The sequence below is a fragment of the Balaenoptera acutorostrata genome, chromosome 1 (assembly GCF_949987535.1).
Source record: "Balaenoptera acutorostrata chromosome 1, mBalAcu1.1, whole genome shotgun sequence".
NCBI classification, from domain to species: domain Eukaryota; kingdom Metazoa; phylum Chordata; class Mammalia; order Artiodactyla; family Balaenopteridae; genus Balaenoptera; species Balaenoptera acutorostrata.
In genome coordinates this window covers 32,204,568-32,231,644 of record NC_080064.1, presented here as the reverse complement: position 1 = coordinate 32,231,644, position 27,077 = coordinate 32,204,568, and the positions used below count along the sequence as shown (strand labels likewise).

The following is a 27,077-nucleotide window of genomic DNA, read 5'->3' as shown; positions in this document are numbered from 1 at the left end:
ACATATAGAAATCAAGAATAATATAATAGCAACACAAAAGGTACAATTTTAGGAACTGTACAAAACCTTTATGAATAAAACTTTAAAACACTTCTGAAAGACATGAAAGCAGACTTGGAAAAAAAGGAAAGATGTCCATAAAGCTATGTGTGTATGTGTATGTATGCATCTATGTGTGTATATATGCATGTGCAAATGAGTAAAGTAATGTGAGCCAAACAAAAATACCAACTTTTTTCTCTAGGACTGATAAAGTTGATTCTAATGTTCATATGGAAAAATAAATGTACAATTATAGCTATGAGAAATCCTGAAAAAGAGAAAAAAAAAAAAGAAAAAGAAAAAAGAAATAAGGGAGATTAGCCTTACCAGATAGTAAAACATACCAGAAAGCCTCTAGAATTAAAAATAGTATGCTATTGTTAATGAATAGAAAGACCAGTGAAATAGAATAGAAAATCAAGAAATAAACTTCAATACATAAGACATTTTGTATGTGATAAAGACAGATTCTCAAATCACTGGGGTAAAGACAGACTTTTCAAATAAATGATATTGGGAATAACTATACAGAACTTCGAAAAAGGATGAACTTGTATTCATACCTCATACCATACCTCACAATAAACTTAAATTGTTAAAGTATTCAAATGGAAAAGAAAAAAAAAGAAAAGAAAAAAAGAAACCATTTGGGTAAATTCCATCATAACCTGGGTGTGGCAAAAGGCTTTCAAACTATGACTAAAAATACAACTTCAATGAAAGAGTGATATCTCTGGTTTCAAGCTATACTACAAAGTTACAGTAATCAAAACAGTATAGTACTGGCACAAAAACAGACATATACATCAATGGAACAGAACAGAAAGCCCAGAATATAAATCTAAATGGATAAAGAAGATGTCTCACACACACACACACACACACACACACACACACACACAATGGAATATTACTCAGCCATAAAAAAGCATGAAATCCTGCCATTTGTGACAACATGGATAGATCTAGAGTATATCATGTTAAGTGAAATAAGTCAGACAGAGAAAGACAAATACTGTTGATCTCATACTTGAAATCTCAAAAACAAAACAAATAAACGAACAAACAAAAACAAAAAGACTCATAAATACAGAGAACAAACAGGTGGTTGTTAGAGGGAAGAAGGTTAGGAGAATGGGTGAAATAGGTGAAGGGAATTAAGAGGTGCAAACTTCCAGTTATAAAACAAATTTAAGTCATGGGGATGTAATATACATCATAAGGAATATGGTCAATAATACCGTAATAACTCTGAATGGGGACAGATGGTTACTAGCCTTATCATGGTAATCATTTCATAATGTATTTAAATGTTGAGTCACTATGTTGTACACCTGAAACTAACATAATATTGTATGTCAACTATATTTCAGTTTTAAAAAGAGTGATAAAATCTATTGTGAAAAAAAAAAAGAAAAAAAAAACTTTTATATGGCCAAAAACACCATAAGCAAAGTCAAAAGACAAAGGACGAACTGTCAGAAAATATTTCCAACATGTTATAAAGGACTAATTTCCCTAATACAGAACTCTTGTAAGTTGAAAGGAAAAAAAAGATCAAACTCTTGACAGAAGATAGCAAAATACATAAACCAATGATTTACAAATAAATGTCTCTTAAATGTATAAAAATATATTCAACTTAGAGAAGAAATAAAAAATTAAAACCACATTGAGATATGTTTTATTAATCAGATTAGTGAAAACTCAAATGCTTGACAATACATTCTATTGGTGAGGCTGCAGGGGAAATACATAGCACTGTCATACACTTCTGCTAGGGATGCAAAAGGGGGAAATCCTCATGGAGGGAACTTGGCTACATCTAACAAAACCACACAATCGTTTACCCTCTGATGCAACAATTCCACTCTAGGAATTACTCTGAAGATACACTTCCAATAATATGGGGAAAATACACAAAATTATTCACTACAGTGTCATTTTTAATAACACAATTTTGGAAACAACCAGAACAAAAGTCTGGTGGAATAAACTATGGTTCATCCTCAGAATGAATGTATAGTTAAAAAACAACAAAAAAAGAGGAAGATATCTATGAATTAAATGATTTCTAAGACATATTAAGTAAAAAAGGAAAGTGCAAAAGATTATGTATTGTACCCCCTTTTGTGTAACGAAGAATTGGAAATGGTGTGTTTATTTTGGAAAAAATAAATGGAAATAATAAATGTGAAATCCATTACCTGTGGGGGTGAATGGGATAGAAGACACACGGAAGAGAGTGAGAGTATATCCTTACTCACTTTTCTAACCCTGAGTATAACTTTTTGAAAAGTTTTGACTTTTGAGCTATCTTTTTTTTTTGAAATTTGAATTTTATTCTTTTATACAGCAGGTTCTTATTAGTTATCCATTTTACACGTGTTAGTGTATATATGTCAATCCCAATCTCCCAATTCATCACACCACCACCACCCCCTGCCACTTTCCCCCCTTGGTGTCCATATGTTTGTTCTCTACATCTGTGTCTCAATTTCTGCCCTGCAAACCGGTTCATCTGTACCATTTTTCTAGGTTCCACATATACGCGTTAATATACAATATATTTTTTTTGTTTCTGACTTACTTCACTCTGTATGACAGTCTCTAGATCCATCCACGTCTCTACAAATGACCCAATTTTGTTCCTTTTTATGGCTGAGTAATATTCCTTTGTATATATGTACCACATCTTCTTTATCCATTCATCTGTCGATGGGCATTTAGGTTGCTTCCATGTCCTGGCTATTGTAAATAGTGCTGCAATAAACATTGGGGTGCATGTGTCTTTTTGAGTTATGGTTTTCTCTGGGTATATGCCCAGTAGTGGGATTGCTGGGTCATATGGTAATTTTATTTTTAGTTTTTTAAGGAACCTCCACACCGTTCTCCATAGTGGCTGTATCAATTTACATTCCCACCAACAATGCAAGAGGGTTCCCTTTTCTCCACACCCTCTCCAGCATTTGTTGTTTGTAGATTTTCTGATGATGCCCATTCTAACTGGTGTGAGGTGACACCTCACTGTAGTTTTGATTTGCATTTCTCTAATAATTAGTGATGTTGAGCAGCTTTTCATGTGCTTCTTGGCCATCTGTATGTCTTCTTTGGAGAAATTTAGGTCTTCTGCCCATTTCTGGATTGGGTTGTTTCCTTAATATTGAACTGCGTGAGCTGTTTATGTATTTTGGAGATCAGTCCTTTGTCCGTTGATTCATTTGCAAATATTTTCTCCCATTCTGAGGGTTCTCTTTTCATCCTGTTTATGGTTTCCTTTGCTGTGCAAAAGCTTTGAAGTTTCATTAGGTCCCATTTGTTTATATTTCCATTTCTCTAGGAGGTGGATCAAAAAGGATCTTGCTGTGATTTATGTCCTAGAGCGTTCTTCCTATGTTTTCCTCTAAGAGTTTTATAGTGTCCGGTCTTACATTAAGTCTCTAATCCATTTTGAGTTTATTTTTGTGTATGGTGTTAGGGAGTGTTCTAATTTCATTCTTTTACATGTAGCTGTCCAGCTTTCTCAGCACCACTTATTGAAGAGTCTGTCTTTTCTCCACTGTATATCCTTGCCTCCTTTGTCATGGGTTAGTTGACCATAGGTGCGTGGGTTTATCTCTGGGCTTTCTATCCTGTTCCACTGATCTATATTTGTTTTTGTGCCAGTACCATATTGTCTTGATTACTGTAGCTTTGTAGTATAGTCTGAAGTCAGGGAGTCTGATTCCTTCAGCTCCATTTTTTCCCCTCAAGACTGTTTCGGCTATTCGGGGTCTTTTGTGTCTCCATACAAATTTTAAGATTTTTTGTTCTAGTTCCATAAGAAATGCCATTGGTAATTTGATGGAGATTGCATTGAATCTGTAGATTGCTTTGGGTAGTATAGTCATTTTCACAATATTGATTCTTCCAATCCAAGAACATGGTATATCTCTCCATCTGTTGGTATCATCTTTAATTTCTTTCATCAGTGTCTTACAGTTTTCTGCATACAGGTCTCTTGTCTCCTTAGGTAGGTTTATTCCTAGGTATTTTATTCTTTTTGTTGCAATGGTAAATGGAAGTGTTTCCTTAACTTCTCTTTCAGATTTTTCATCATTAGTGTATAGGAATGCAAGAGATTTCTGTGCATTAATTTTGTATCCTGCAACTTCACCAAATTCATTGATTAGCTCTAGTAGGTTTCCGGTGGCATCTTTAGGATTCTCTCTGTATAGTATCATGTCATCTGCAAACAGTGACAGTTTTACTTCTTCTTTTCCAATTTGTATTCCTTTTATTTCTTTTTCTTCTCTGATTGCTGTGGCTAGGACTTCCAAAACTATGTTGGATAATAGTGGTGAGAGTGGACATCCTTGTCTTGTTCCTGGTCTTAGCGGAAATGCTTTCTGTTTTTCACCATTGAGAATGATGTTTGCTGTGGGTTTGCTGTATATGGCCTTTATTATGTTGAGGTAGGTTCCCTCTAGGCCCACTTTCTGGAGAGTTTTTATCATAAATGGGTGTTGAATACTGTTAAAAGCTTTTCCTGCATCTACTGAGATGATCATATGGTTTTTCTTCTTCAATTTGTTAATATGGTGTATCACACTGATTGATTTGCATATATTGAAGAATCCTTGCATCCCTGGGATAAATCCCACTTGATCGTGGTGTATGATCCTTTTAATGTGTTGTTGGATTCTGTTTGCTAGTATTTTGTTGAGGATTTTTGCATCTATATTCATCAGTGATATTGGTCTGTAATTTTCTTTTTTTGTAGTGTCTTTGTCTGGTTTTGGTATCAGGGTGATGGTGGCCTCATAGAATGAGTTTGGGAGTGTTCCTTCCTCTGCAATTTTTTGGAAGAGTTTGAGGAGGATGGGTGTTAGCTCTTCTCTAAATGTTTGATAGAATTCACCTGTGAAGCCATCTGGTCCTGGACTTTTGTTTGTTGGAAGATTTTTAATCACAGCTTCAATTTCATTACTTGTGATTGGTCTGTTCATATTTGCTGTTTCTTCCTGGTTCAGTCTTGGAAGGTTATACCTTGCTAAGAATTTGTCCATTTCCTTCAGGTTGTCCATTTTATTGGCATAGAGTTGCTTGTAGTAGTCTCTTAGGATGCTTTGTATTTCTGCGGTGTCTGTTGTAACTTCTCCTTTTTCATTTCTAATTTTATTGATTTGAGTCCGCGCCCTCTTTTTCTTGATGAGTTTGGCTAATGGTTTATCAATTTTGTTTATCTTCTCAAAGAACCAGCTTTTAGTTTTATTGATCTTTGTTATTGTTTTCTTTGTTTCTATTTCATTTCTTTCTACTCTGATCTTTATGATTTCTTTCCTTCTGCTAACTTTGGGTTTTGTTTGTTCTTCTTTCTCTAGTTCCTTTAGGTGTAAAGTTAGATTGTTTGAGATGTTTGTTGTTTCTTGAGGTAGGCTTGTATTGCTATAAACTTCCCTCTTAGAACTGCTTTTGTTGCATCCCATAGGTTTTGGATGATCGTGTTTTCATTGTCATTTGTCTCTAGGTATTTTTTGATTTCCTCTTTGATTTCTTCAGTGATCTCTTGGTTATTTAGCAACGTAATGTTTAGCCTCCATGTGTTTGTGTTTTTTACGTTTTTTCCCCCTGTAATTCATTTCTAGTCTCATAGTGTTGTGGTCAGAAAAGATGCTTGATATGATTTCAATTTTCTTAAATTTACTGAGGCTTCATTTGTGACCCAAGATGTGATCTATCCTGGTGAACGTTCCGTGTACACTTGAGAGGAAAGTGTAATCTGCTGTTTTTGGGTGGAATGTCCTATAAATGTCAATTAAATCTATCTGGTCTATTGTGTCATTTAAAGCTTCTGTTTCCTTACTAATTTTCTGTTTGAATGATTTGTCCACTGGTGTAAGTGAGGTGTTAAAGTCCCCCACTATTATTTTGTTACTGTCGATTTCCTCTTTTATAGCTGTTAGCAGTTGCCTTATGTATTGAGGTGCTCCTATGCTGGGAGCATATATATTTATAATTGTTATATCTTCTCCGATTGATCCCTTGATCATTATGCAGTGTCCTTCCTTGTCTCTTGTAACATTCTTTATTTTAAAGTCTATTTTACCTGCTATGAGTATAGCTACTCCAGCTTTCTTTTGATTTCCATTTGCATGGAATATCTTTTTCCATCCCCTCGCTTTCAGTCTGTATGTGTCCCTAGGTCTGAAGTGGGTCTCTAGTAGACAGCATAAATATGGGTCTTGTTTTTATATTCATTCAACAAGCCTGTGTCTTTTTGTTGGAGCATTTAATCCATCCACGTTTAAGGTAATTATCGATATGTATGTTCCTATGACCATTTTCTTAATTGTTTTGGGTTTGTTTTTGTAGGTCCTTTTCTTCTCTTGTGTTTCCCACTTAGACAAGTTCCTTTAGCATTTGCTGTAGAGCTGGTTTGGTGGTGCTGAATTCTCTTAGTTTTTGCTTGTCTGTAAAGCTTTTGATTTCTCCATCAAATCTGAATGAGATCCTTGCCAGGTAGAGTAATCTTGGTTGTAGGTTCTTCCCTTTCATCACTTTAAATATGTCATGCCACTCCCTTCTGGCTTGTAGAGTTTCTGCTGAGAAATCAGCTGTTAACCTTATGGGAGTTCCCTTGCATGTTATTTGTCATTTTTCCCTTGCTGCTTTCAATAATTTTTCTTTGTCTTTAATTTTTGCCAATTTGGTTACTAGGTGTCTCGGTGTGTTTCTCCTTGGGTTTATCCTGTATGGGGCTCTCTGCGCTTCCTGGACATGGGTGGCTACTTCCCTTCCCATGTTAGGGAAGTTTTCGACTATAATCTCTTCAAATATTTTCTCAGATCCTTTCTCTCTCTCTTCTCCTTCTGGGAACCCTATAATGCAAATGTTGTTGCGTTTAATGTTGTCCCAGAGGTCTCTTAGGCTGTCTTCATTTCTTTTCATTCTTTTTTCTTTATTCTGTTCCACAGTAGTGAATTCCACCATTCTGTCTTCCAGGTCACTTATCCGTTCTGCCTCAGTTATTCTGCTATTGATTCCTTCTACTGTATTTTTCATTTCAGTTATTGTATTGGTCATCTCTGTTTGTTTGTTAATTATTCTAGGTCTTTGTTAAACATTTCTTGCATCTTCTCAATCTTTGCCTTCATTCTTTTTCCGAGGTCCTGGATCATCTTCACTATCATTATTCTGAATTCTTTTTCTGGAAGGCTGCCTATCTCCACTTCATTTAGTTGTTTTTCTGGGGTTTTATCTTGTTCCTTCATCTAGTACATAGCCCTCTGCCTTTTCATCTTGTCTACCTTTCTGTGAATGTGGTTTTTGTTCCACAGGCTGCAGGACTGTAGTTCTTCTTGCTTCTGCTGTCTGCCCTCTGGTGGATGAAGCTATCTAAGAGGCTTGAGCAAGGTTCCTGATGGGAGGGACTGGTGGTGGGTGGAGCTGGGTGTTGCTCTGGTGGGCAGAGCTCAGTAAAACTTTAATCCACTTGTCTGCTGTTGGGTGGGGCTGGGTTCCCTCCATGTTGGTTGCTTGGCCTGAGGTGACCCAACACTGGAGCCTACCCAGGCTCTTTGGTGGGGTAATGGCAGACTCTGGGAGGGTTCACGCCAAGGAGTACTTCCCAGAACTTCTGCTGCTGGTGTACTTGTCCTCACGGTGAGACACAGCCACCCCCCACCTCTGCAGGAGACCCTCCAACACTAGCTGGTAGGTCTGGTTCAGTCTCCTATGGGGTTACTGCTCCTTCCCCTGGGTCCCGATGCACACACTAGTTTGTGTGTGCCCTCCAAGAGTGGAGTCTCTGTTTCCCCCAGTCCTGTCTAAGTCCTATAATCAAATCCCACTAGCCTTCAAGGTCTGATTCTCCAGGAATTCCTCCCCCTGTTGCCAGACCCCCAGGTTGGGAAGCCTGACGTGGGGCTCAGAACCTTCACTCCAGTGGGTGGACTTCTGTGGTATAAGTGTTCTCCAGTTTGTGAGTCACCCACCCAGCAGTTATGGGATTTGCTTTTATTGTGATTGTGCCCCTCCTACCGTCGCATTGTGGCTTCTCCTTTGTCTTTGGATGTGGGGTATCTTTTTTGGTGAGTTCCAGTGTCTTCCTGTCGATGACTGTTCAGCAGTTAGTTGTGATTCCGGTGCTCTCACAAGAGGGAGTGAGAGCGTGTCCTTCTACTCTGCCATCTTGAACCAATTTCCAACCTCCGATACTTTTTAATTCCCAAAATAGTTTCTTCAAGATAGATATTATTATTCCATGAGCATTTAGCCACCTGCTGATCCTTTAGAAAGCAGTCTTGGAAAATCTGAGCTTTCTTAATGTGTCACATATTTAAAAACAAAACTTTACAAAGAAAAATAAAATCCTGGAGTTGAATACAAATAGAAACAAAGAAAGCTAATTATATAAGAAATTACAGGGAAAAAATTTTTCAGGTAACTTTGAACATAGTAAACAGTAGGTCAGAGTCTCAGGACAAAAAGAAATCTAAAGAAATCTTGACTTTTACTTAGTAGGTTTGTTATTGGTAGAAATAACAGTGTAATTACAAAGTGATCTTATTTTATTGTAGGATATAGCAAATAATATATTAAGTTGTTGGAAATCAGGGTTCTCCCTGTAGGAAGAGGAAGATACAAATAGAGAATGGAGGAAGAATTCTATGGTGTTGAGCTGGAGCTGGATTATCAGTATGAATACATGATATAAAAAACTTTCAAGATTTCCTAATCTTATCCACTTAAAGGACCTAGAAGCAATGACACCCTAATGGCTCATCTAGTATCTGGATTTTGATATCTAATTACAATTCCCCAGTAAAAATAGGGCTCCTTGGAGAAACAGGTGATTTCAGGTATGGGACAGGGAAACTACAAGGTGACCGTGACACATCTTATTGTACCAGAAAGTAAGAGAGTATTCATATACTGGTAGGGACATGTCAAAAAGATACCAGGTGACAGCTTAAAGGGGCACCCATTGACCAAATTTGAAAACGTTTGAGCATAAAAAAGAACAATGATGATAATGAAAATGGAAGCCCATAGTGATACTCTTTTATATATTTATAAAGAGAGAAAAAACAGCAATTGGTGGATCCAGGTGAAAAGTATGCTGATGTTTATTGTGCTGTTCCTTTTACTTTTCTGTAAGTTCAAAAATTTTCAAAACAAAAAGCAAAAAGTTAGGAGAGCAAACCAAACAAAACAGTGAGATCACAGTACAATATGGAAAACGTTAGATAGTTGGATAAACCCAAGGCAGCGATGTGGGAATACAGCAATGTTGAGGTACTACAGGTGGGAATGTGGGCAGGTGCAGCCATTCTGGAGCTCAAGTTAGCTACTACTTGGTCAAATTAAGTACAGGCAGGTACTATGACCCAGCAATTCTGCTCCTGGATATACATCTATATCTACGGGAGGTAATAACTCTTCACGAAAGATCTTCAGCTCTGCACCTACTAGATATATGGTAGGATTACATTTCTCCACCCCCTTGAAAGTCAGCTATGGTCATGTGAAACTTGCTTTGACTAATAAAATGTAAATGGATATGATATGTCCTCTTTCCCTTGCAGTAGTAATCATGAAAACATATGTCAGGATGAAGTTTCCATCAACTTGAAAGACTGAGTGACCTTGATGAGCTAAGTATTCCTGCTGATCTGGGTTGAACATGTAATATGAGTGAAAAATAAATCTAGGCTGTGTCCTTAAAAAATGAACAAACAACATCTAGCTTACAGGATGGCTGTGAGAATTCTTTAAGACAATGCAGGTAAAGTTTCCAGTACACTGACTGACATATTATGTGTTCAGTAAATATATTTTTTTCCTTGCCTTTCTTTCCCCTTTATTCTGCCCATCTGGCAGATATATCCTCACCTGGATCTGCTGGAAGAAATGTGCAATATCTTGATCTGGCTGATTCCCAGAGGCCAGCAACCGACTTTTGTTTTCCATGAATCGCTGCAGCTTATCAGAGAGATGCTCAAACATCTCTGCCTGGGGCAGAAGCTTCTTTAGGGAGCTCTCCTTTTCTTGCTGCTGTAGCCGGAGCTGTTCGAAGCGCTGGCTCACCTCGGCCAGTTTGCCCTGCAGCACTGCGGCCGAGGTGCTGTCTGCTGTCTCCGTGAATCGGGTCACCATCTCACGCGTGGCCTCCAAGCTGCTCTTCTGCCGAGCAATGTCCTGCTTCAATTTCTGTCATCAAGAACACGTCTGTCAGCTCCTGGCTCACTTATTCCAGGATATCTGAGCCACAAACTAATAAGCTTCTAGTAACTACATGCTCACCTCCTCAAGGAGGGTTGGAGGATTGCAACTGAACCTTCAGAATACCATCAATACCGTTAGTTCTCCACCCCATGCCACCAGTGACTTTGCCATCACCACTTTTCCTCAAGCTTACCAATGGTTTGGAAATTGGGTAGACAAACCTTTACATGGATTAGTCAATATTTCTAAGTCTTATTAGATGATTCATGGAAATGAATTCTTTTCCTGATACTTTTTCAAAATGATGTCATTAGGAACATGGCAAATATACCCTCTATGCTAACTCTTGGGGCACAGGTCTCACCATGTTAGTGGCCAGGGCTTCTTGGATGACTCCTGATGACAGCGGTGCCACCTTCTCCTCTTCCAGGTTATTTTCAACTTCACTGATGGACTGCAACAAGCTGTCCAGGCTTTCCTGGACACTCTGAGACTGGGCAATGGCTTTCTGCAGCACAGCAGAGCGCTCTGCCAAGCTACTGGAGAGGCTTTGGAAATGGCTGAGTATGGAATCTGGAAATTCAAGGCCATGAGAAGAGAGAGTGGGGACAATTTTTGTGTTGCACTTGAAAAAGAAAACGTATTTAAATTGTACATGTTAGTTATAACAACAACAGAAATCAAGACAAACAGAAAGAATAAGCCTAAATACATCACTATTTGAACCAAATTCAAGAAGCATTATATATTTAGCACCTACTAAGTGCCAGAAATTGTGCTCGATGCTGAAGACTAAAGATTATTATGATAAAGTCCCTGCCTTCTACAAACCTTAAAACTCTAAAAGAGAGCATAGGTAGTGGAAGGCACATCAACTAACCATAATAACAAAATCATAAGTGCTATATTGGTACTAGGAGTACTGTACTAGAGAAACCCGAAGGAAGAATGACTATTTCTTATCTTTTACTTCTTCTTGGGGGTCGGGGCGGGGGTGGTGTCAGGACTTTACAAAGGAAGTAACTTCCCGGTTACATCTTGAAGCATGAGCAAGATTTCATCATGCATGGTAAGGACTCAATAAATGTTAGCAGCTAAGCAATAGGAAAAACTTCAGGGGTAAAGTAATGAGGAAATGACTTGGGAAAGGAAAGAAGTCGGGTGTGGCTAGAAGGCGAGTGCCTGGGGAAAAGAGGTTGAAGTCAGACCATGAAGGCCTCGTATGGTGTAAGAATAAAGTTCATTAGATGGTGAGCTATTCGTGCTTATATCCACAGCCCCTAGCTAGCACCACAGATACTTGTACAACACAACGTGATACGTTACAGAACAGAGGCACATACTAGGAATTAGGGGAACGCTCTGGCTATTGCTGCTTCATACCTGTAGTTTCTTGAACATGCTTGTGGTCTGGGGCTGGCTCCCCTTCAATTTCCATGAGGTCATGAGCTACTTTTCGGAGCTTTTCTACAGGTACTTGATGCTCAGCCAATTCCTCCTGCAACTGCTGCTTGTCCATGAAAAAGGACACAAGAAAACCATCACAGTGCATAGTCAAAGCTGGTTCTAGGGGTCAAGAGCTACTGAGCAGCTTTGCAGAATAATTCTGTTTATCCATAGCCACAGACATCAGAATAAAGTATTTAGGAATCATATGTTGTCCAAGGCAACCCAACCATTGCCTTTAACCTATGCAAGCATCTGCTTTGCTTTGAAGCTACTATAAGCCATGCAGTACAACAGCTTGTGTATTGGCTCACCTTTGTGGTCACAAGCTGCTGTTGCAGGACCCCAGGGTCAGAGGCGACAGTTTCTGAGAGGAGCTTCTCCACACTGGCCTCACAAGCTTTCATCCAGGCCTGCAGGCTTTCGGCACTGCTCTGGAACTGCTGATACTGGCCCAGCAGCAAGTTCAGGTGAGCGCCCAGTCGTGTACACTGTGTCATAAGAAAAAAAAAAAGAAGGGAAAGCAGACTCAAGTGGGTCAGGCCAAAGGCAGCAGCTTCCCAGGCACAGTCCAAAGAGGTCTGGCTATGTTACAGGGAACTGACTGTAACTACAGTTAAGGTTAGTGCGGGCCCCCACAGATAGATGGTAGCAACCATTTTCTGTAAGTGGGGTCCTGACTGTTTGATCCATACTATCCACCCCCACTTTATTATATACCTGGGAAGATTTAGTTGTATGACAAGCCACCAAAGAAATATACATCAGGTTGCAGGCAAAGGTGGGGACTGAGAGGTACAAAAGGTGTTCCTTTTGGGGGGTGAAAGATGTTGGCAAAAAGCACAAGACAGGTAAGAAGAACTGACTGGATTCTATATCTTGGGAGCTAAAGGGAGTTCTTTGATAGGGAGGAAGATAAGGATTTACCCTAGATGTTCTGTCCAGGAATAAAGACTGTGTATTTGGTTTAAGTCTCCCTGTGCTCTGTCTCTTGGGAGGCCATGGCTGCTGGTCAGGACACAGGGAGGTGAGCACTTCCACCTTCACCACTGCAGTGAGACATACCCCTGGATATTGCTCAGATCAGGCATGAGCCCCTGGGCCTCTATATTTTGCAATTTTTCAGAACTCATTAACACCCATAACTCATTCTACCCGTGGTCAATCTACAAATCAGCTTGTTCACTGTGTCTGAGGTTCTTACTGTAAGCCCCAGAAACCACCCACAGTTGTGTGAGGGCTGACATGCTGCCAGGAACCTCTCCTCTACCTTTGAATGGAGAGCACTGTATCTTTCTGCTGCATCCTTCAGCTTGTCCTTCACTAAGGTTCCAGCTGCTGATGGTTCTTTGACTTCCTCAAGGCCGTTTTCTGTGTCCAAGACTTTCTGTCCTGAGATAGTCACAAATCTCAAGTCTCCTTTGTGGGAAATTACATCCTCTGAGAAGCTCCCCTGTCGCTTTAGTAGGGCGGGAAGGGCCTCGGGGCTGCTGTCTCGCTTGTGCATGTTCTCCAGCTCTTTCTCAGACCGTTCCAGCCAGTTTTCAAACTCTCGATGATCCTGCAGAAACTTCTGCAGCTCATCCCGTAGTGTCTGCACCCGCTTCAGTTCTGCCTCTGACTGGGCCAGGGAAGTCACATACTGCCCCTTTAGTTCTCCGAGCTTTTCTTGCAGCATCTGCTGCTCCTCGGGTGTGAGATTGTGGCCATGCTGGTCCAGGAACGTCTGAGCAGACTGGGTGGCCAGGATGAAATTTTGCTGCTGAGACAGCAATTCTTGGTGACGAGCCTGGCAAAAATCCCCCCAAACAAAGGACAATCAGTAGGGACACCACAGTAATTGTTTATGTCTACAGCTAGAAGTAGGGAGAGATCTCAACAGGTCACTTTTCCAGCTGCTCAGAAATCATCAATATCTCTTACTCTCTATGCATTATGCCATCTGCTAATCCCAGATGAACTGACTCATCTAGGATCTGACAGTTTTCATGTATTATCTCATAATACTCGTGCCACCATCTGCAGTGTAGGCCGACCACGTAATTCCCATATCAAGGATGGGATAAGTGAATACCAAAAAGGTGTTGTATGTCTTGACTAAGGTCATGCAGATAGTTAAGGGACAAACTGTGACTTGAACCTGACTCTCTTCACTAAACTACCCCAGATCTAAGAGAAGGTACAAATGGCCAACTAAAACTACCCACACTGATGGAAGCAGACAGTAAACTGGATAAGTCATACATATGACAGCATAAAACCTGCAAATGCTAAGCTGTGAAATATGTCATTCACATATCCTTGAAGACTGTCCCTACTAGAAAAAATGTTGAAAAATTAATTCTTTAAATAAACAACTTGTATATTAGTGAGAACAAACTGTATTTCTGGATAGTATAGGTAATCTGTACGTTTTATTTGTATGTGTTATGTCTATGTACAGACATGTAGACCTTTTTTCTGTTTCAGTGGAACATAAGTTCTTTTAGGACAGTTGTGGTTGCTTGGTTTTGTTCCTAAAATGTTCTTCCTGAGTCTAGCAGAAGTCACCAGGAGCTCAGTAAGTGTTCTTAACTATCTATACTGTTTATGCAACTCCCTAGAGAAGGACAACAGCAACCTGATAGCTTCAGCTTCCGACGTCATCTCAGCGAAGCTGGGGTGACAAATATATCCTGCTCAAAGAGACAGTAAGGGGCAGTACTACAGCTTGTCTGTATACTGCCCAGATGTCCCCACTCTCATCCACCCACAGGTAAGACAGTGTCCTTCCTAGATGGAGCTGCCAGCAAGCAGTATCAGGAAGCCCCTGTGACAGCAGGACCATTTCTGCTCTGTGCCAAGACTGCCATGGCTTTAGGGTACACACTACAATGGATCTTCCAAGCACAGAAGTGGCATGCAAGAGGCAGAAATCCTAAGAATACAAAATAAGGCAATGGCCCACACAGGCTGTTCAACAGAAGCATTTCAGCTAAACCAATTTTGTATACTATAAAGGTATCACTAACATATGTGATCCGTGTGTTTTCTAAGTTCCCTAAATATGTAATAGTCTTTCAATCATGTAATACAATATGCCTGCATATGTCAGTTAATGTCTTGGAGATGGTGGATCTGGCTGGTTCACTGGTTTATCTCCAATACCTGTCATGCATCAGGCCCTCAATATTTGCTGAATGAATAGATGAGTAGAGATGAGTAAGAAACAGTTTCCTGAGGGCAGCAGGGAACTATTAAAAGGGTTAAGCAGGGACACAGCATCTTAAAAAGATCACTTAGTAGTGTGGGAATGGATTGGAGGGTAAAAGCCAAGAGGCAAGGAGACCAGTTGAAGTTACTATAACACAAGTGAGAGCTGATAGTAGTCTGAACTGCAATAATATCTCGATGGAGATAAAAACATGTGGATGACTTTAAAAGAGCTATAAGAAGTGTGGGGGCTTCCCTGGTGGCGCAGTGGTTGAGAATCCGCCTGCCAATGCAGGGGACACGGGTTCGAGCCCTGGTCTGGGAGGATCCCACATGCCACGGAGCAACTAGGCCCGTGAGCCACAATTACTGAGCCTGCGCATCTGGAGCCTGTGCTCCGCAACAAGAGAGGCCACGATAGTGAGAGGCCCCCGCTTGCCACAACTAGAGAAAGCCCTCGCACAGAAACGAAGACCCAACACAGCCATAAATAAATAAATAAATAAATAAATAAATAAATACTTAAAAAAAAAGAAGCGTGGGATTTGACGACTGATTCAATATGGGAGAGTGAGGGAAGGAAAGGAATCTAGGATGATGTTTAGTCCAGGCAAGTAAGTGGGAATATAGGAAGGAGAACATGTTCAATGGGGGAGGGGTATTTTAGAAAATAGGAGGTCTATTTCTCAGGTTGAGGTGCTTATGGTTCCAAGTTGCAAATAGGCAGATGGATTTATACACTGGTTTGAAGCTCAGGGCAGGCATCTGGGCTGGAGACAAATATATACATGGAAACCACTAGTACAAATGGGAAGTGAAGTGTCATGGGTGGATGAGATTACCCAAGGAAAATATATTCTGAAGACGAGAAGAGGCCTAGGCTACAACCTGGAAGCATATCAGTATTTCAAAAGCTGGCCAGAGGCAAGGGAGGAGGATTATCAGGGCCGATAGTGTTATGGAAACAAGGGAGAAACTATTTCAAGGGGAGTAGTCAAGACTGTCAAGGCTACTGAGAAACCAAAGAAGATATGAACTGAGAAATGCTCACTGGATTTAGGGCAGGAGGTTATGGTGACTTGCCCAGGGCAGCAGAGATTCACCCAGCATTGTAAGAACAAGCTAACATGCTCACCTTCAACTTCTCACATTGCTTGCCCAGCGTCTCTGGGGCTTGGTTCACCCTCATGTGACCATCAGTGGTATCCAAGGCTCCTTTCTCCAGGTTATCTCCTGACAGCTGCTCCATCTGTCCACCCAATGATCCCACTGAAGTCAGCCAATCCAAGAGAGCATCGATCTTACTCCTGTTCTCTTCCAGTTCCTTTGCTGCTTTACTCTGAAAGCCACAGGGGGAGTCTAGTGAGAAGGCCTTAGATACTCAGCTATCAACCAAAGGTTAAGTAAAAGCGAAGACATTTAGGCTTAAAAAAAAAAGAAGAGGCTCTAAGGCTGGGTATAAACAGTCTTTGCACCCGCAAAGAAAAATAAGCATTTTCTAAATCTGTTGAAAAATAATTATTTAAAACAATCCCTAAATTTGATCTATATCTCACTGCTTTTAATAAAGGAGCAGGAGGGCGGCAAATCCCAGGATTTGAAAGGGCTTTGTTAAGAGATGATTTAGTCCTGGCACCTCCAAGCTTTATGGAATCCTTTCTAGGTACGCAGAAGTTATACACTGCCTTGGTAGGATAAAAAATAGCACAGTCACACTCAATTACCTGTCTGTTTTTCCTTAAGGAAAATGCAGACTACTCCCAGCATTTTCTCTGCCAAGTAGAGCACTGAATTCTAAAACTTGTCTCTCAAATTCTGTTTTCTGACTCTTCAAGTACTTTAATAAAACAGGTTATGCCAAGTGATATACTCATGTATTTCAGAATTCATCTTCAGGTAACTTACTTCTCTTTCCACATTATCTACCTCCCTCATTAGTGTACAAGTTCACAGCCAGAAAAAGAACTTTGATTCAATAAGCCAGTGCTGAGTGGGGTGCAGAAGACCATGAGACTTAACCTTCTTTTAGGTTTATCCCAGTGCCATGACTTCCCACTGAAACTATAGTGGCAGCTTGAGGATAGCTTGTGGCCCAGGTATTTTCATTAGTACCCTTGGATCACCAGTCCAGATTCATGTTAGAAATATGCCATTTGCTTTTTCCCCGAGGATGATGAGGAGGATGATGATGATGATGATGGCGATGATTTGGAATATGAACTTACTACCAACTACTCCTAACTTAAAGTCCTTCAGGATGTTTCTTATAAAAATAAATATTGACTCACAGATCTGCTCCTGAATTAACCCTTTTTTGTGATTCTATGCTCTCTGTAAAGCAGTTTCCCTTCATTACCTTTTATTTGTGTAGGTACCAAAATTTTCTTTTTTGAAAAACACCAAGCATCATAGCAGTCTGGTTACCTTTTCAGTCTCCTGCTGTAAGGCTGAGGTCACCACTTCCTCCAGCTCCTTCTGGGCCAGCTTCATCCTTTCCTGGAGAGCCTCATACTGTTCCTTAGCCTGATGAAGTTTTTCCCGGAGAGCTGTCAACTCATGGGGGCTCAGCTTAGTTTGGTTCTCTTCCAGGAACCCTTCAGCCTCTTTGACAACACTGGCAAATGAGGTGGCATGATTCTGAATGTCATCCTGTAAATCCTTAACACATGAAAACAGGATGGCAGAGGCTTCAACTTTAGAACTTCTAAGACCTCTCAACAGCATGAAGATGAATGACTAGGATGACAGTATCTGCAATTGACGTATGTCCCTGAGTATAATTTGCTTAAGGTTTATGCCTAAACCAATGGAGATAATAAAATTTTAAATGCTTTTTAATTAAGAAACTTTTTTAATATTTAATTTTCTAAGTAAAATTTAAATTTCTGAGAAGATATTTAGTGAAGACAAAAAAGGAGACTGCCCATAAACATGATTTTTATTCTGCCATGAGTTATCCTCAAAGAGATCATTCTTCTATAAAGAAGAGTTGACAACAGGATTCTAGCGGAGTTGAGGCCTGGTTGGTCCTTTATAACTCTCTTGGTTATCGCTCCTTAATCCTAATGTAGCCTATAAGGCCCAGAGTGATCTGGGTCCTACCCTCCAGACTCATCATTCACTAATCTTCCTTTTTTTTCTTCGCAGTCCAATTGAACTAGCTTTCTTTCAGCTCTTGAATACATTGTGCTCGACCCCATTCCCACCTCCAGACTGAGGTACAGGCCTCTGCCTGGCAGTTTTCTTCTTCCTCCCACACCTTCATGCATCAACCCCTACGTACCCTCTGTCTCTCAGTTTAAGTAACACTTCTTTAAGGTAATCTTGATATCCAAGTCAAGATTGGGTCTCTCTGTTATATGTTCTCATGTAACCTTTCCTTTATAGATATAATACCGAATAAATCGTATGTTCATTTTTGTGATTATTTGTGCAATGTCTGTCTCTTCCACTACACTGTAAGCTTCCTGAGAGCAGGAACGTTTACCATTATGTTATTGGCACTAAGCACTGTGCCTGGCACATAGCAAGCCTTTATAAATACTTGAAGGAATGAAAAAAATGAGTTAGCTCTTACTGACCTTCAAGTCACTTTGGTTCTTCTGCAAAGCAGAGAGATCCTGCTGGGTGGCTCTACCTTGATGGCCAGCCAATGCTCTTTCTGCCTGTCCTACCCAGTTGCAAAGATCCTCCAGTTTCTGGTGACAGGTATTTTGTTGTTTCTGCAGGGTCTAATTAAAATGCAAAGGGGCCAAGAGACAATTAATGATTCTCATTTTATAAATACAAGATAACTCTCTGAAATGCAAAATAGGAAGGTTATATCTCAAGGATGGAAAAGTTGGTGGGAGACTAGAGGAGGAAAAGGCACAGAAATCATATTCAGAAAGCTCCCCTCAATTGGATCGTCTGTTAATCTTGGGCTATGGTCGGGATTATAATCAGCGGTGATTTGGGGTGAGAACGCTCCCAGGTTTTGGTCTGGAAGCTCCTTTGCCAGACTGCTGTTATTATCCTTGGAAATGGAGAACAGAGAGCCCAGATGCTTAAAATCCACAGATGATATTGGTGGTAATAATAAATTAGCGGTTCTGATCAATTCTACTGGAACTGGATGATACACTATATGTTAAGTCATAATATGGAAAATTAGAAGGACTAGACTAGGAGTAAAAATCAAGAAACTGGATAATTTATAAGCTAATTGAGTTTCTTAGTAATTGAGCTGATTTTATATAAATCAAATGTCTCACAAATGCAGACGCCCATTAAATGGAATGATTACATGCCAGGCATGAAGGGCTTGGCTATTCTGAGGAGAAGGGAACTGCCCCAGAATAGCAACGGGCTCAGTCCTTCAGGTGTCTATACCATTACCCAAGAGAAAAGCCAGCCCAAGGGGAGGAGGGAGTACACTTCTGTGCCTGATCCTTTCTCCAGACCTCTCAGTCGCATGACACTGAAGCACCTGATTGAGCAATTGAGCATGATGTGTTCTCCTGACCATCCTTCTAGAACCGTTTTCCACCAGTTTCTACCTTCTGATGGTGTTTTAGTCACCTGCACTTACAAACAGGTGCCCAAATTGGCCCTCTCTCCCCCTCTTTAGGACAAATAGAAGGGCTCTGGAAGAGAACTCCTAAGAGTTCTTCAGCTGTAAAACAGGATCTTCATGGGTTAGGATGGGTGCAGACTGAATCTGAAAAAAGCAAAGCAAACAAGTTAACACACAGACATACACATGCATTCAGGGCAAATATAGAGAGAAGCAGAGCATTTCTGACAATAACAAGGTTAATAAACATTGTGGAATTAATTACACGCTTAGAGAGAATGTTCACATGCAACTGTATCACCTTCTGCAGCTCAGGAGCCTATCCTGGATGTGGGCTGTGTCTTAAGGTGGCCCAGACCAATGCTATTTCGTTAATTATCCATAAGCTACACCAGGCTATATAAATTCCCAAGTGAGGACACTGCAAATTTCCAGATATGGAAGGTAACCTAACATATTTCATTAGTATTTTACTTCAAATTCAATACAGCTGAAACAACTAAGCAGTAATAAGGGGCATAGAGACTTGACTTTAAGCCTTTAATATCCTTTAAGCCTGACTCAAAAGCTCAATTCTATTTTGCACAATACTTAATAAAAGAGACCCTGAGACAGTTTTGCTGGTGACAAGGACAATTCTAGTATCATCTTGCTGAATTCCAACTTATTATTCAAACAGCAGAAATGGCATAAGCATCATTCTTGGTATTATAAGGTTATGATGTTACCATTAATGCAATTATGTTGAGTCCTGCAAGAAGAGGCTTGTGATAGAAGGTGGTGAGATGATTAGTTGCTTCCCCCCACCCCCCAAAATGTATCAAGAGTGCTTCTACACACAGTTTTCCAATAACTGAATAAGCACTGGGCACAACAGTGTAAAGAACGGTGCTAGAAAATAATAATTTCAAATGTGCTAAAAAATTAATATGATTCTGATAAAAATCTTTTTGTCAGCTGTTTGAAGGTGGTCAAGGAATCTTACTGTTAATCATCTGAAAAGCCCCAGAATAAAACTGATTTCAGGACCATTCTTCTCAAGAGCTCAGAGTACCTAAATGTTCCTAACAGTCCTCAAGAGAATGCTGAGGGAGAGAGTAGGCGAAATAAGGGCTAGGGATAAAATTTTCATTTGAAAGTCAGAGACAATGAGACACAGTGACAGTAGAGTCTCACTAAAAAGAAAAAACTTGCACATGCATACACATGTAAACACACATATTCTCTCACACACACACACACATAAAACCAAAAACACGGCAAGAAAAACAGCCAGAACAGCTGCCTCCTGGACCAGAACCAAACTGGCCTGAACCAATCAAAACTGGTAAACGCAGGCTCCTGGAATCGTGACAAACGGAGTCTGGCCAGAAAACCCAAAGATAGAGGACATCCAGAGACCAACTGAGCCCAGCTTCTGGTTCAGCCTGACCTTAAGCCGGGCTGCCTGCTCCATCTGTTGAAGACGGCCCTGCAAGGCATCCACCTGGGCTGCGGTCCGTTCCACATGGTCCTGGAAGGACCTCTGCAGTTCATTCAGAAGCCTTAGCATCTGTCGGTTCTGCTGAGGAGGCAGGTCCTGGGCGTGCTCAGAGATAAAGAACTGAATATCAAAGGCAAGTGCATCCAGCTGAGATTTCCTCTCAGCCATGGGCTGTTTCAAATCCTAAGGTAAGTGGGGAAAGGAAGAAAAAGAAAAAAGAAAAGAAACTTCTTATTCTCTATAGAAGCAGAAGCTGTTGGTTCTAATCAAAGAATCAACATGATCAAACAGAGGTTAATTTCTTGCATTTTTATAATTGACACTGATAATTTCTAGGGCCAAACCGAAGTCTCTCTCACTTCTGGCCTCTCCAAACCCCTCGCATATTACAGTTAGGTTTCCTTTACTAGCCCTTGATTTCTAAATGCACTAGGCTTTCAATTATTTATAATACCAGAATTACAGTACAGCTAATCCCAGGTGTCTGTGGAAAAAATGTATTTTTTTAAGTTTTGGAAAGTATAACATGAATTTTTGGTCTGAGATATATCTGTCTAATTGTATTTCCTTAGATTCAAATACCTATTTGTATTTGTCTAGCCCTGAGTACCTGGTAGGCCAGAAGTGAGAAAATATTCAATTTATTTTTGGTTCACTGAAATTTGACTTTTAGAGTAAATAATGTTGCTTACATATTTTAAAACTGTAAAGAATTACAGTCAGACTTTCTTATATAATAGTTATATTGCTTCTTTAAAGCAGTAGAAAACTGCCTAAACACTAGAATTTATCTGTTTTCAGACAATTAAAAAGCATGCAATTTTCCCACAAACATTTAGTGATCATCAACTATGTTATACTGGATGCAACAAAGAACATAAAAACAAGTAAGATATCTACCCGTCTATCACTTTGAAATTGAGCGTAGTCAGCAATCTTGAAAAGCAGGCTGGGAGGAGGGCTTCTTGGATATTTATCACAAGACTATACTTCCTTCATGTGTGAACACATGGATTTGGGAAACTGTCACTAGGAAAATGAGGCTTAGGCTGTGGCTCTCTTTCTATAACAGAATTTGTGTAAGTTATAACTAGGCAAGGATCCCAATGCATGAGATGCTCTGTTTTCATGTCTCGTACTGTATCTTAGAAATTTTTCTCACCCTTGCTTCTTTTAGTACTCTGCCCGTGAACAGATAAAGTATGCTACTCACTCCTCCAATGGTATATTTGGCTAAAAGGCTATGAAAGAAGGCAGGCCAACTCTTGCAAGATAAAGAGGGACGAGGTTGCATACAAGGAAGCCTGACCACAGACAACATTTAGGTCTGTGTCTCCTAAGACTGGGGAAAATGAAGAGGATGGAATAGGAGGGAACATCTCTAGTTCTGCTCTGACTTTAGAAAGAGTTTTAGGAGAGGAATATCTATAGCAGAGCGTGGATAAACCAATGTGAGTATTATCTGATATTACCTTAAGTATAACCAAAATAAACAACAATGTTGAAGGTGGGGATGGGGGGAGAATCCTCAGCTCATATGTATCTCGGAATCTTTAACTTTCTCTCACTGACTTATAAAAAGAATCAAGTAACTTGGAGTTTAACAAGAAGAAAACCATCTCTCGAGATCAGAGGTCAGCAATCTACAGTCCCCGAGCCAAATCTGCCTGACACCTGTTTTTGTAAATAAAGTTTTATTGTAACATGTCCACAACCATTTGTTTATGTACTGTCTATGGCTGCTTTCATGTTTCAACAGCAGAGCTGAATGGCTGCCACAGAAACAGGTCACCTGCAAGGCCTAAAATATTTACTATCTAACCCTTTATAGAAAAAGTTTGCAAACCCATGCTCTAGATCACTGATAAAAGCTGGTGTGTGACAGGAAAACACAGGCAGAACACTCTATGACATAAATCACAGCAAGATCCTTTTTGACCCACCTCCTAGAGAAATGGAAATAAAAACAAAAATAAACAAATGGGACCTAATGAAACTTAAAAGCTTTAGCACAGCAAAGAAAACCATAAACAAGATGAAAAGACAACCCTCAGAATGGGAGAATATATTTGCAAACGAAGCAACTGACAAAGGATTAATCTCCAAAATATACAGCTCATGCAGCTCAATATCAAAAAAACAAACAACCCAATCCAAAAATGGGCAGAAGACCTAACTAAATAGACATTTCTCCATGGAAGATATACAGATTGCCAACAAACACATGAAAGAATGCTCAACATTACTAATCATTAGAAAAACGCAAATCAAAACTACAGTGAGGTATCACCTCACACTAGTCAGAATGGCCATCATCAAAAATTCTACAAACAATAAATGCTGGCAAGGGTATGGAGAAAAGGGAACCCTCTTGCACTGTTGGTGGGAATGTAAATTGATACAGCCACTACGGAGAACAGTATGGAGGTTCCTTAAAAAACTAAAAATAGAACTACCATATGACCCAGCAATCCCACTACTGGGCATATACCCTGAGAAAACCATAATTCAAAAAGAGTCATGTACCACAATGTTCACTGCAGCTCTATTTACAACAGCCAAGACACGGAAGCAACCTAAGTGTCCATCGACAGATGAATGGATAAAGAAGATGTGGCACATATATACAATGGAATATTACTCAGCCATAAAAAGAAACAAAATTGAACTATTTGTAGTGAGGTGGATGGACCTAGAGTCTGTCATACAGAGTGAAGTAAGTCAGAAAGAGAAAAACAAATACCGTATGCTAACACATACATATGGAATCTTAAAAAAACAAAAAAATGGTTCTGAAGAACCTAGGGGCAGGACAGGAATAAAGACGCAGACGTAGAGAATAGATTTGAGGACATGGGGAGGGGGAAAGGTAAGCTGAGATGAAGTGAGAGAGTGACACTGACATATATACACTACCAAACGTAAAACAGATAGCTAGTGGGAAGCAGCTGCATAGTACAGGGAGATCAGCTCGGTGCTTTGTGACCACCTAGAGGGGTGGGATAGGGAGGGTGGGAGGGAGACGCAAGAGGGAGGGGATATGGGGATATATGTATATGTGTAGCTGACTCACTTTGTTATACAGCAGAAACTAACACAACAATGTAAAGCAATTATACTCCAATAAAGATGTTAAAAAATAATAATAATAATAATTTAAAAAATACTGGTGTGTGTGCACCAAGGGGGGAAAGCAGGGGGTGGGGGTGGGATGAATTGGGAGATTGGGATTGACATATATACACTAATAAGTATAAAATAGATAACTAATAAGAACCTGCTGCTGTATAAAAAAAATTAAAATTCAAAAAATAAAAAGCAAAAAGAAAGAAAGTCTAGAATCATTAAAAAAAAAAACAACTGGTGTGTGCGCATAGGATTAGATCTTGGGCAAAATAGAAAAAAGGGATACTAGATGCTCAGTTATAAAGAGAAGATTAAGTTGGATAATCATAGGCCATTCCACAGATTCTCAGTACAGCTGAAAGGAAAAATAATCACAATCACTGAAGAAGCTCCAGAGGTATGATAACCTAAAAAACTAAACGTAGCTGACTTTATTTCTCAAATGGAAAGTCAGACTTTCTAAGAAAGGCAAGTACAGATACCAGTTTGCCTAGCAGAGAAATAAAATTGATACAACTCAAAAGGACAAACAAAACATGCTTGAGAACTGGTGGACTGCTTACCTCATACTGTTGGAGATAGTGATTCAGGCTGTCGACGGTATCTGTTTCATTGACATGCTCCTTGCTGTTCAGAATAAGATGGGTATTGCCAACCCAGGCTCTCAGATCTTGAAGTCTGCCTTCTAGCTGTTCATACTGATTTAAAACTCTAGTCTAAGAAATAAATGGCAAATTAGATGATAAAACTCTCCAAGCTTACCCAGAGTTTGTGAGCCTTTGTGAATAAAAACAAGAAGCTACCTTTTTTACTTCTGCAGCATTCTGGAGGTGGAGTAGTCTGGAACCCCAGGTGTCACTCACAGAGCTGAGGGACTTTTGAAGATTCTTGGCATCTTTTTCTAGAGCCTTCAACAGTTGAGCCGGGACTTCCTGAGGCTGGCTGATGATAATCTGATTCACACATTCCAATTCCTGACTCACCACCGTGGACAGATCCTTTAGCTCCCTGTCTACTACCTGAGGGCATAAAGTGGAGTTACCTCCAAAATCAAGACTAGAAATCTTGCTGTCTAGGAATAAGCTGTGAACATATTTTTCTGTCACCTCAGGCCTACACAGGCTTTAGGGTTTATAAAATGTTTTTATAGACATTCACTAGTTTATTTGGTTCTCACAATAATTCTTGAAGTAGGCAGAGTAGATATTATTATCCTGGATTAACAGGAGAGATTCCTCAGTGCTTAAAAATGTGAATTTGTTTTCCCCTGAGGTCGCCCAGCTGATAAGCAAGAGAGCCAAGACTTGGATTCAGGTTTTCTGACTCAGTGCAATGCTCCTTGCACTACAACTTGCTGCCTCTCCAAGAGTGTCATTATGCTTTACATAATGTTATGCAATATAAGTCAATCAAAGGACAAGTCTTCCACTCCAAAGTCCAAGGGAGCAGAACCAATGAACATAAAAATACCCCAAGCCAGCTTTGCCACTCAGCTACTCCTCAATATCCTGCTCCTCAGTAGAGAAGCCAGAAACAAGCTGGGGAAGAGCTCGGTAGTTCTTCTGGGCATGATCCTCATTTCCCCTTCAGCCCCCCTGCCCAAGGCCACACTCTAGATACTGAGAGAACTGGTAAACCTCTACCATCTCTGTCCTCATCGTGACTCCAATCCTGTGACAACTCTCAGCCTCCAGTTCCAGTCAAAGAGCTATTCCTCCTCCCGCTCAAGGCTGTCTAAGTCTATGCCTTTCCATGTCCTCAGGGACCTCATTCCACCAGTCAGCACTTCCTCTCTCCTCTAACTTCAAATTCTCCTCTTCTATTGGTTCTTTCTCCTCAGCCTAAAAATTCACTCAAAACATTCCTCTTTTAGTCCATCTCCTCTAGCTAGTGTTCTACCTCTTTCCTTGCCTGCACTATCAAGCTTCTGGAAAGAATGACATACATTGATTGCCCGTACCGTCCAACCTCCCGTTTATTCTCAGTGCAACCTAGTTTATATCCCATGACTGCACTGTAACTGTTCTTATCAAGGTCCCCAGCGACTCTCAGGCACTAAACCCCCTTTTAGTCCTCACTGTACTCAGTCTCCCTACTGTATTTAACACTGCCGACTACTCCTCCCTTGACTCTCTTCTGCTTTGGCTTCTGTGAGACTGGTACTCCCTGGTGTTCTTCACAGATCTCTAGTTACACTTTTCCAATCTATTTCTTGTCCATTAAATGGTAGTGTCTTTATTTTCTCCACGCCGATGGGCCTGGAGGAAGTCTCTGGGAACCTACCTTGGCCTGACACAGCAGATCCTGTAGTTCTGCCAGGTTTAGCTCTAGAGGTTGAATTTGTTTGGTCCTCATTTCAATGTCTCGTAACAGAGACAGATAGGATACCAGCTTCTCATCATGTTCTAGGCAGAGCTGCCGGTTAAATACATTCTGTGGAGCCAAAAAGAAAACTCACTTAAATCTGACATACTCCTTTAAGTCTGCTTTTTAAGCAGGCAGGGTCTTAGAATAGAATAGAAATTTTTACTACACATTGGATGGAATGAAATAAAATATGTTATTTTGTCTAAATTGTCGCAAATCAATAGACAAAAAAGTGATTTTATTAAATTTCCTCAGGGAGCAGCAGCTCAAAATTATCAATCTATAAGCATCATTTTAGCAAAACTTCCAAAACCTATTCTGACTTCAGGTACCATAGCCTCAGTATTTTAGGATTTTCTTTTATTTATTTATTTATTTATTTATTTATTTATTTATTTATTTATTATTTTTGTCTGTATTGGGTCTTCGGTTCGTGCGAGGGCTTTCTCCAGTTGCGGCAAGCGGGGGCCACTCTTCATCGCGGTGCGGGGACCGCTCTTCATCGCGGTGCGCGGGCCTCTCTCCATCGCGGCCCCTCCCGCTGCGGGGCACAGGCTCCAGACGCGCAGGCTCAGCAATTGTGGCTCACGGGCCCAGCCGCTCCGCGGCACGTGGGATCCTCCCAGACCAGGGCTCGAACCCGTGTCCCCTGCACTA

At 40.3% G+C, this 27,077-nt stretch overlaps 1 protein-coding gene across 3 annotated transcripts in view; it reads right to left on the bottom strand.

Annotated features, from left to right (window-relative positions):
• The window catches only part of MACF1 (microtubule actin crosslinking factor 1), a 329,628-nt gene that overhangs the window by 98,689 nt on the left and 203,862 nt on the right, over positions 1 to 27,077 (bottom strand). For all 3 annotated transcript variants that reach the window (XM_057535030.1, XM_057535517.1, XM_057534539.1), the window contains exons 38-49: positions 26,337 to 26,486; positions 24,857 to 25,072; positions 24,617 to 24,769; positions 20,877 to 21,110; positions 18,471 to 18,620; positions 17,314 to 17,547; positions 16,025 to 16,228; positions 12,968 to 13,486; positions 12,012 to 12,188; positions 11,635 to 11,758; positions 10,616 to 10,824; positions 9,919 to 10,236 (exon numbers count right to left, since the gene is read on the bottom strand). In XM_057535030.1, coding sequence (XP_057391013.1) covers positions 9,919 to 10,236; positions 10,616 to 10,824; positions 11,635 to 11,758; positions 12,012 to 12,188; positions 12,968 to 13,486; positions 16,025 to 16,228; positions 17,314 to 17,547; positions 18,471 to 18,620; positions 20,877 to 21,110; positions 24,617 to 24,769; positions 24,857 to 25,072; positions 26,337 to 26,486 — 2,688 coding nt within the window. The remainder of the gene's footprint in view (positions 1 to 9,918; positions 10,237 to 10,615; positions 10,825 to 11,634; positions 11,759 to 12,011; positions 12,189 to 12,967; positions 13,487 to 16,024; positions 16,229 to 17,313; positions 17,548 to 18,470; positions 18,621 to 20,876; positions 21,111 to 24,616; positions 24,770 to 24,856; positions 25,073 to 26,336; positions 26,487 to 27,077) is intronic.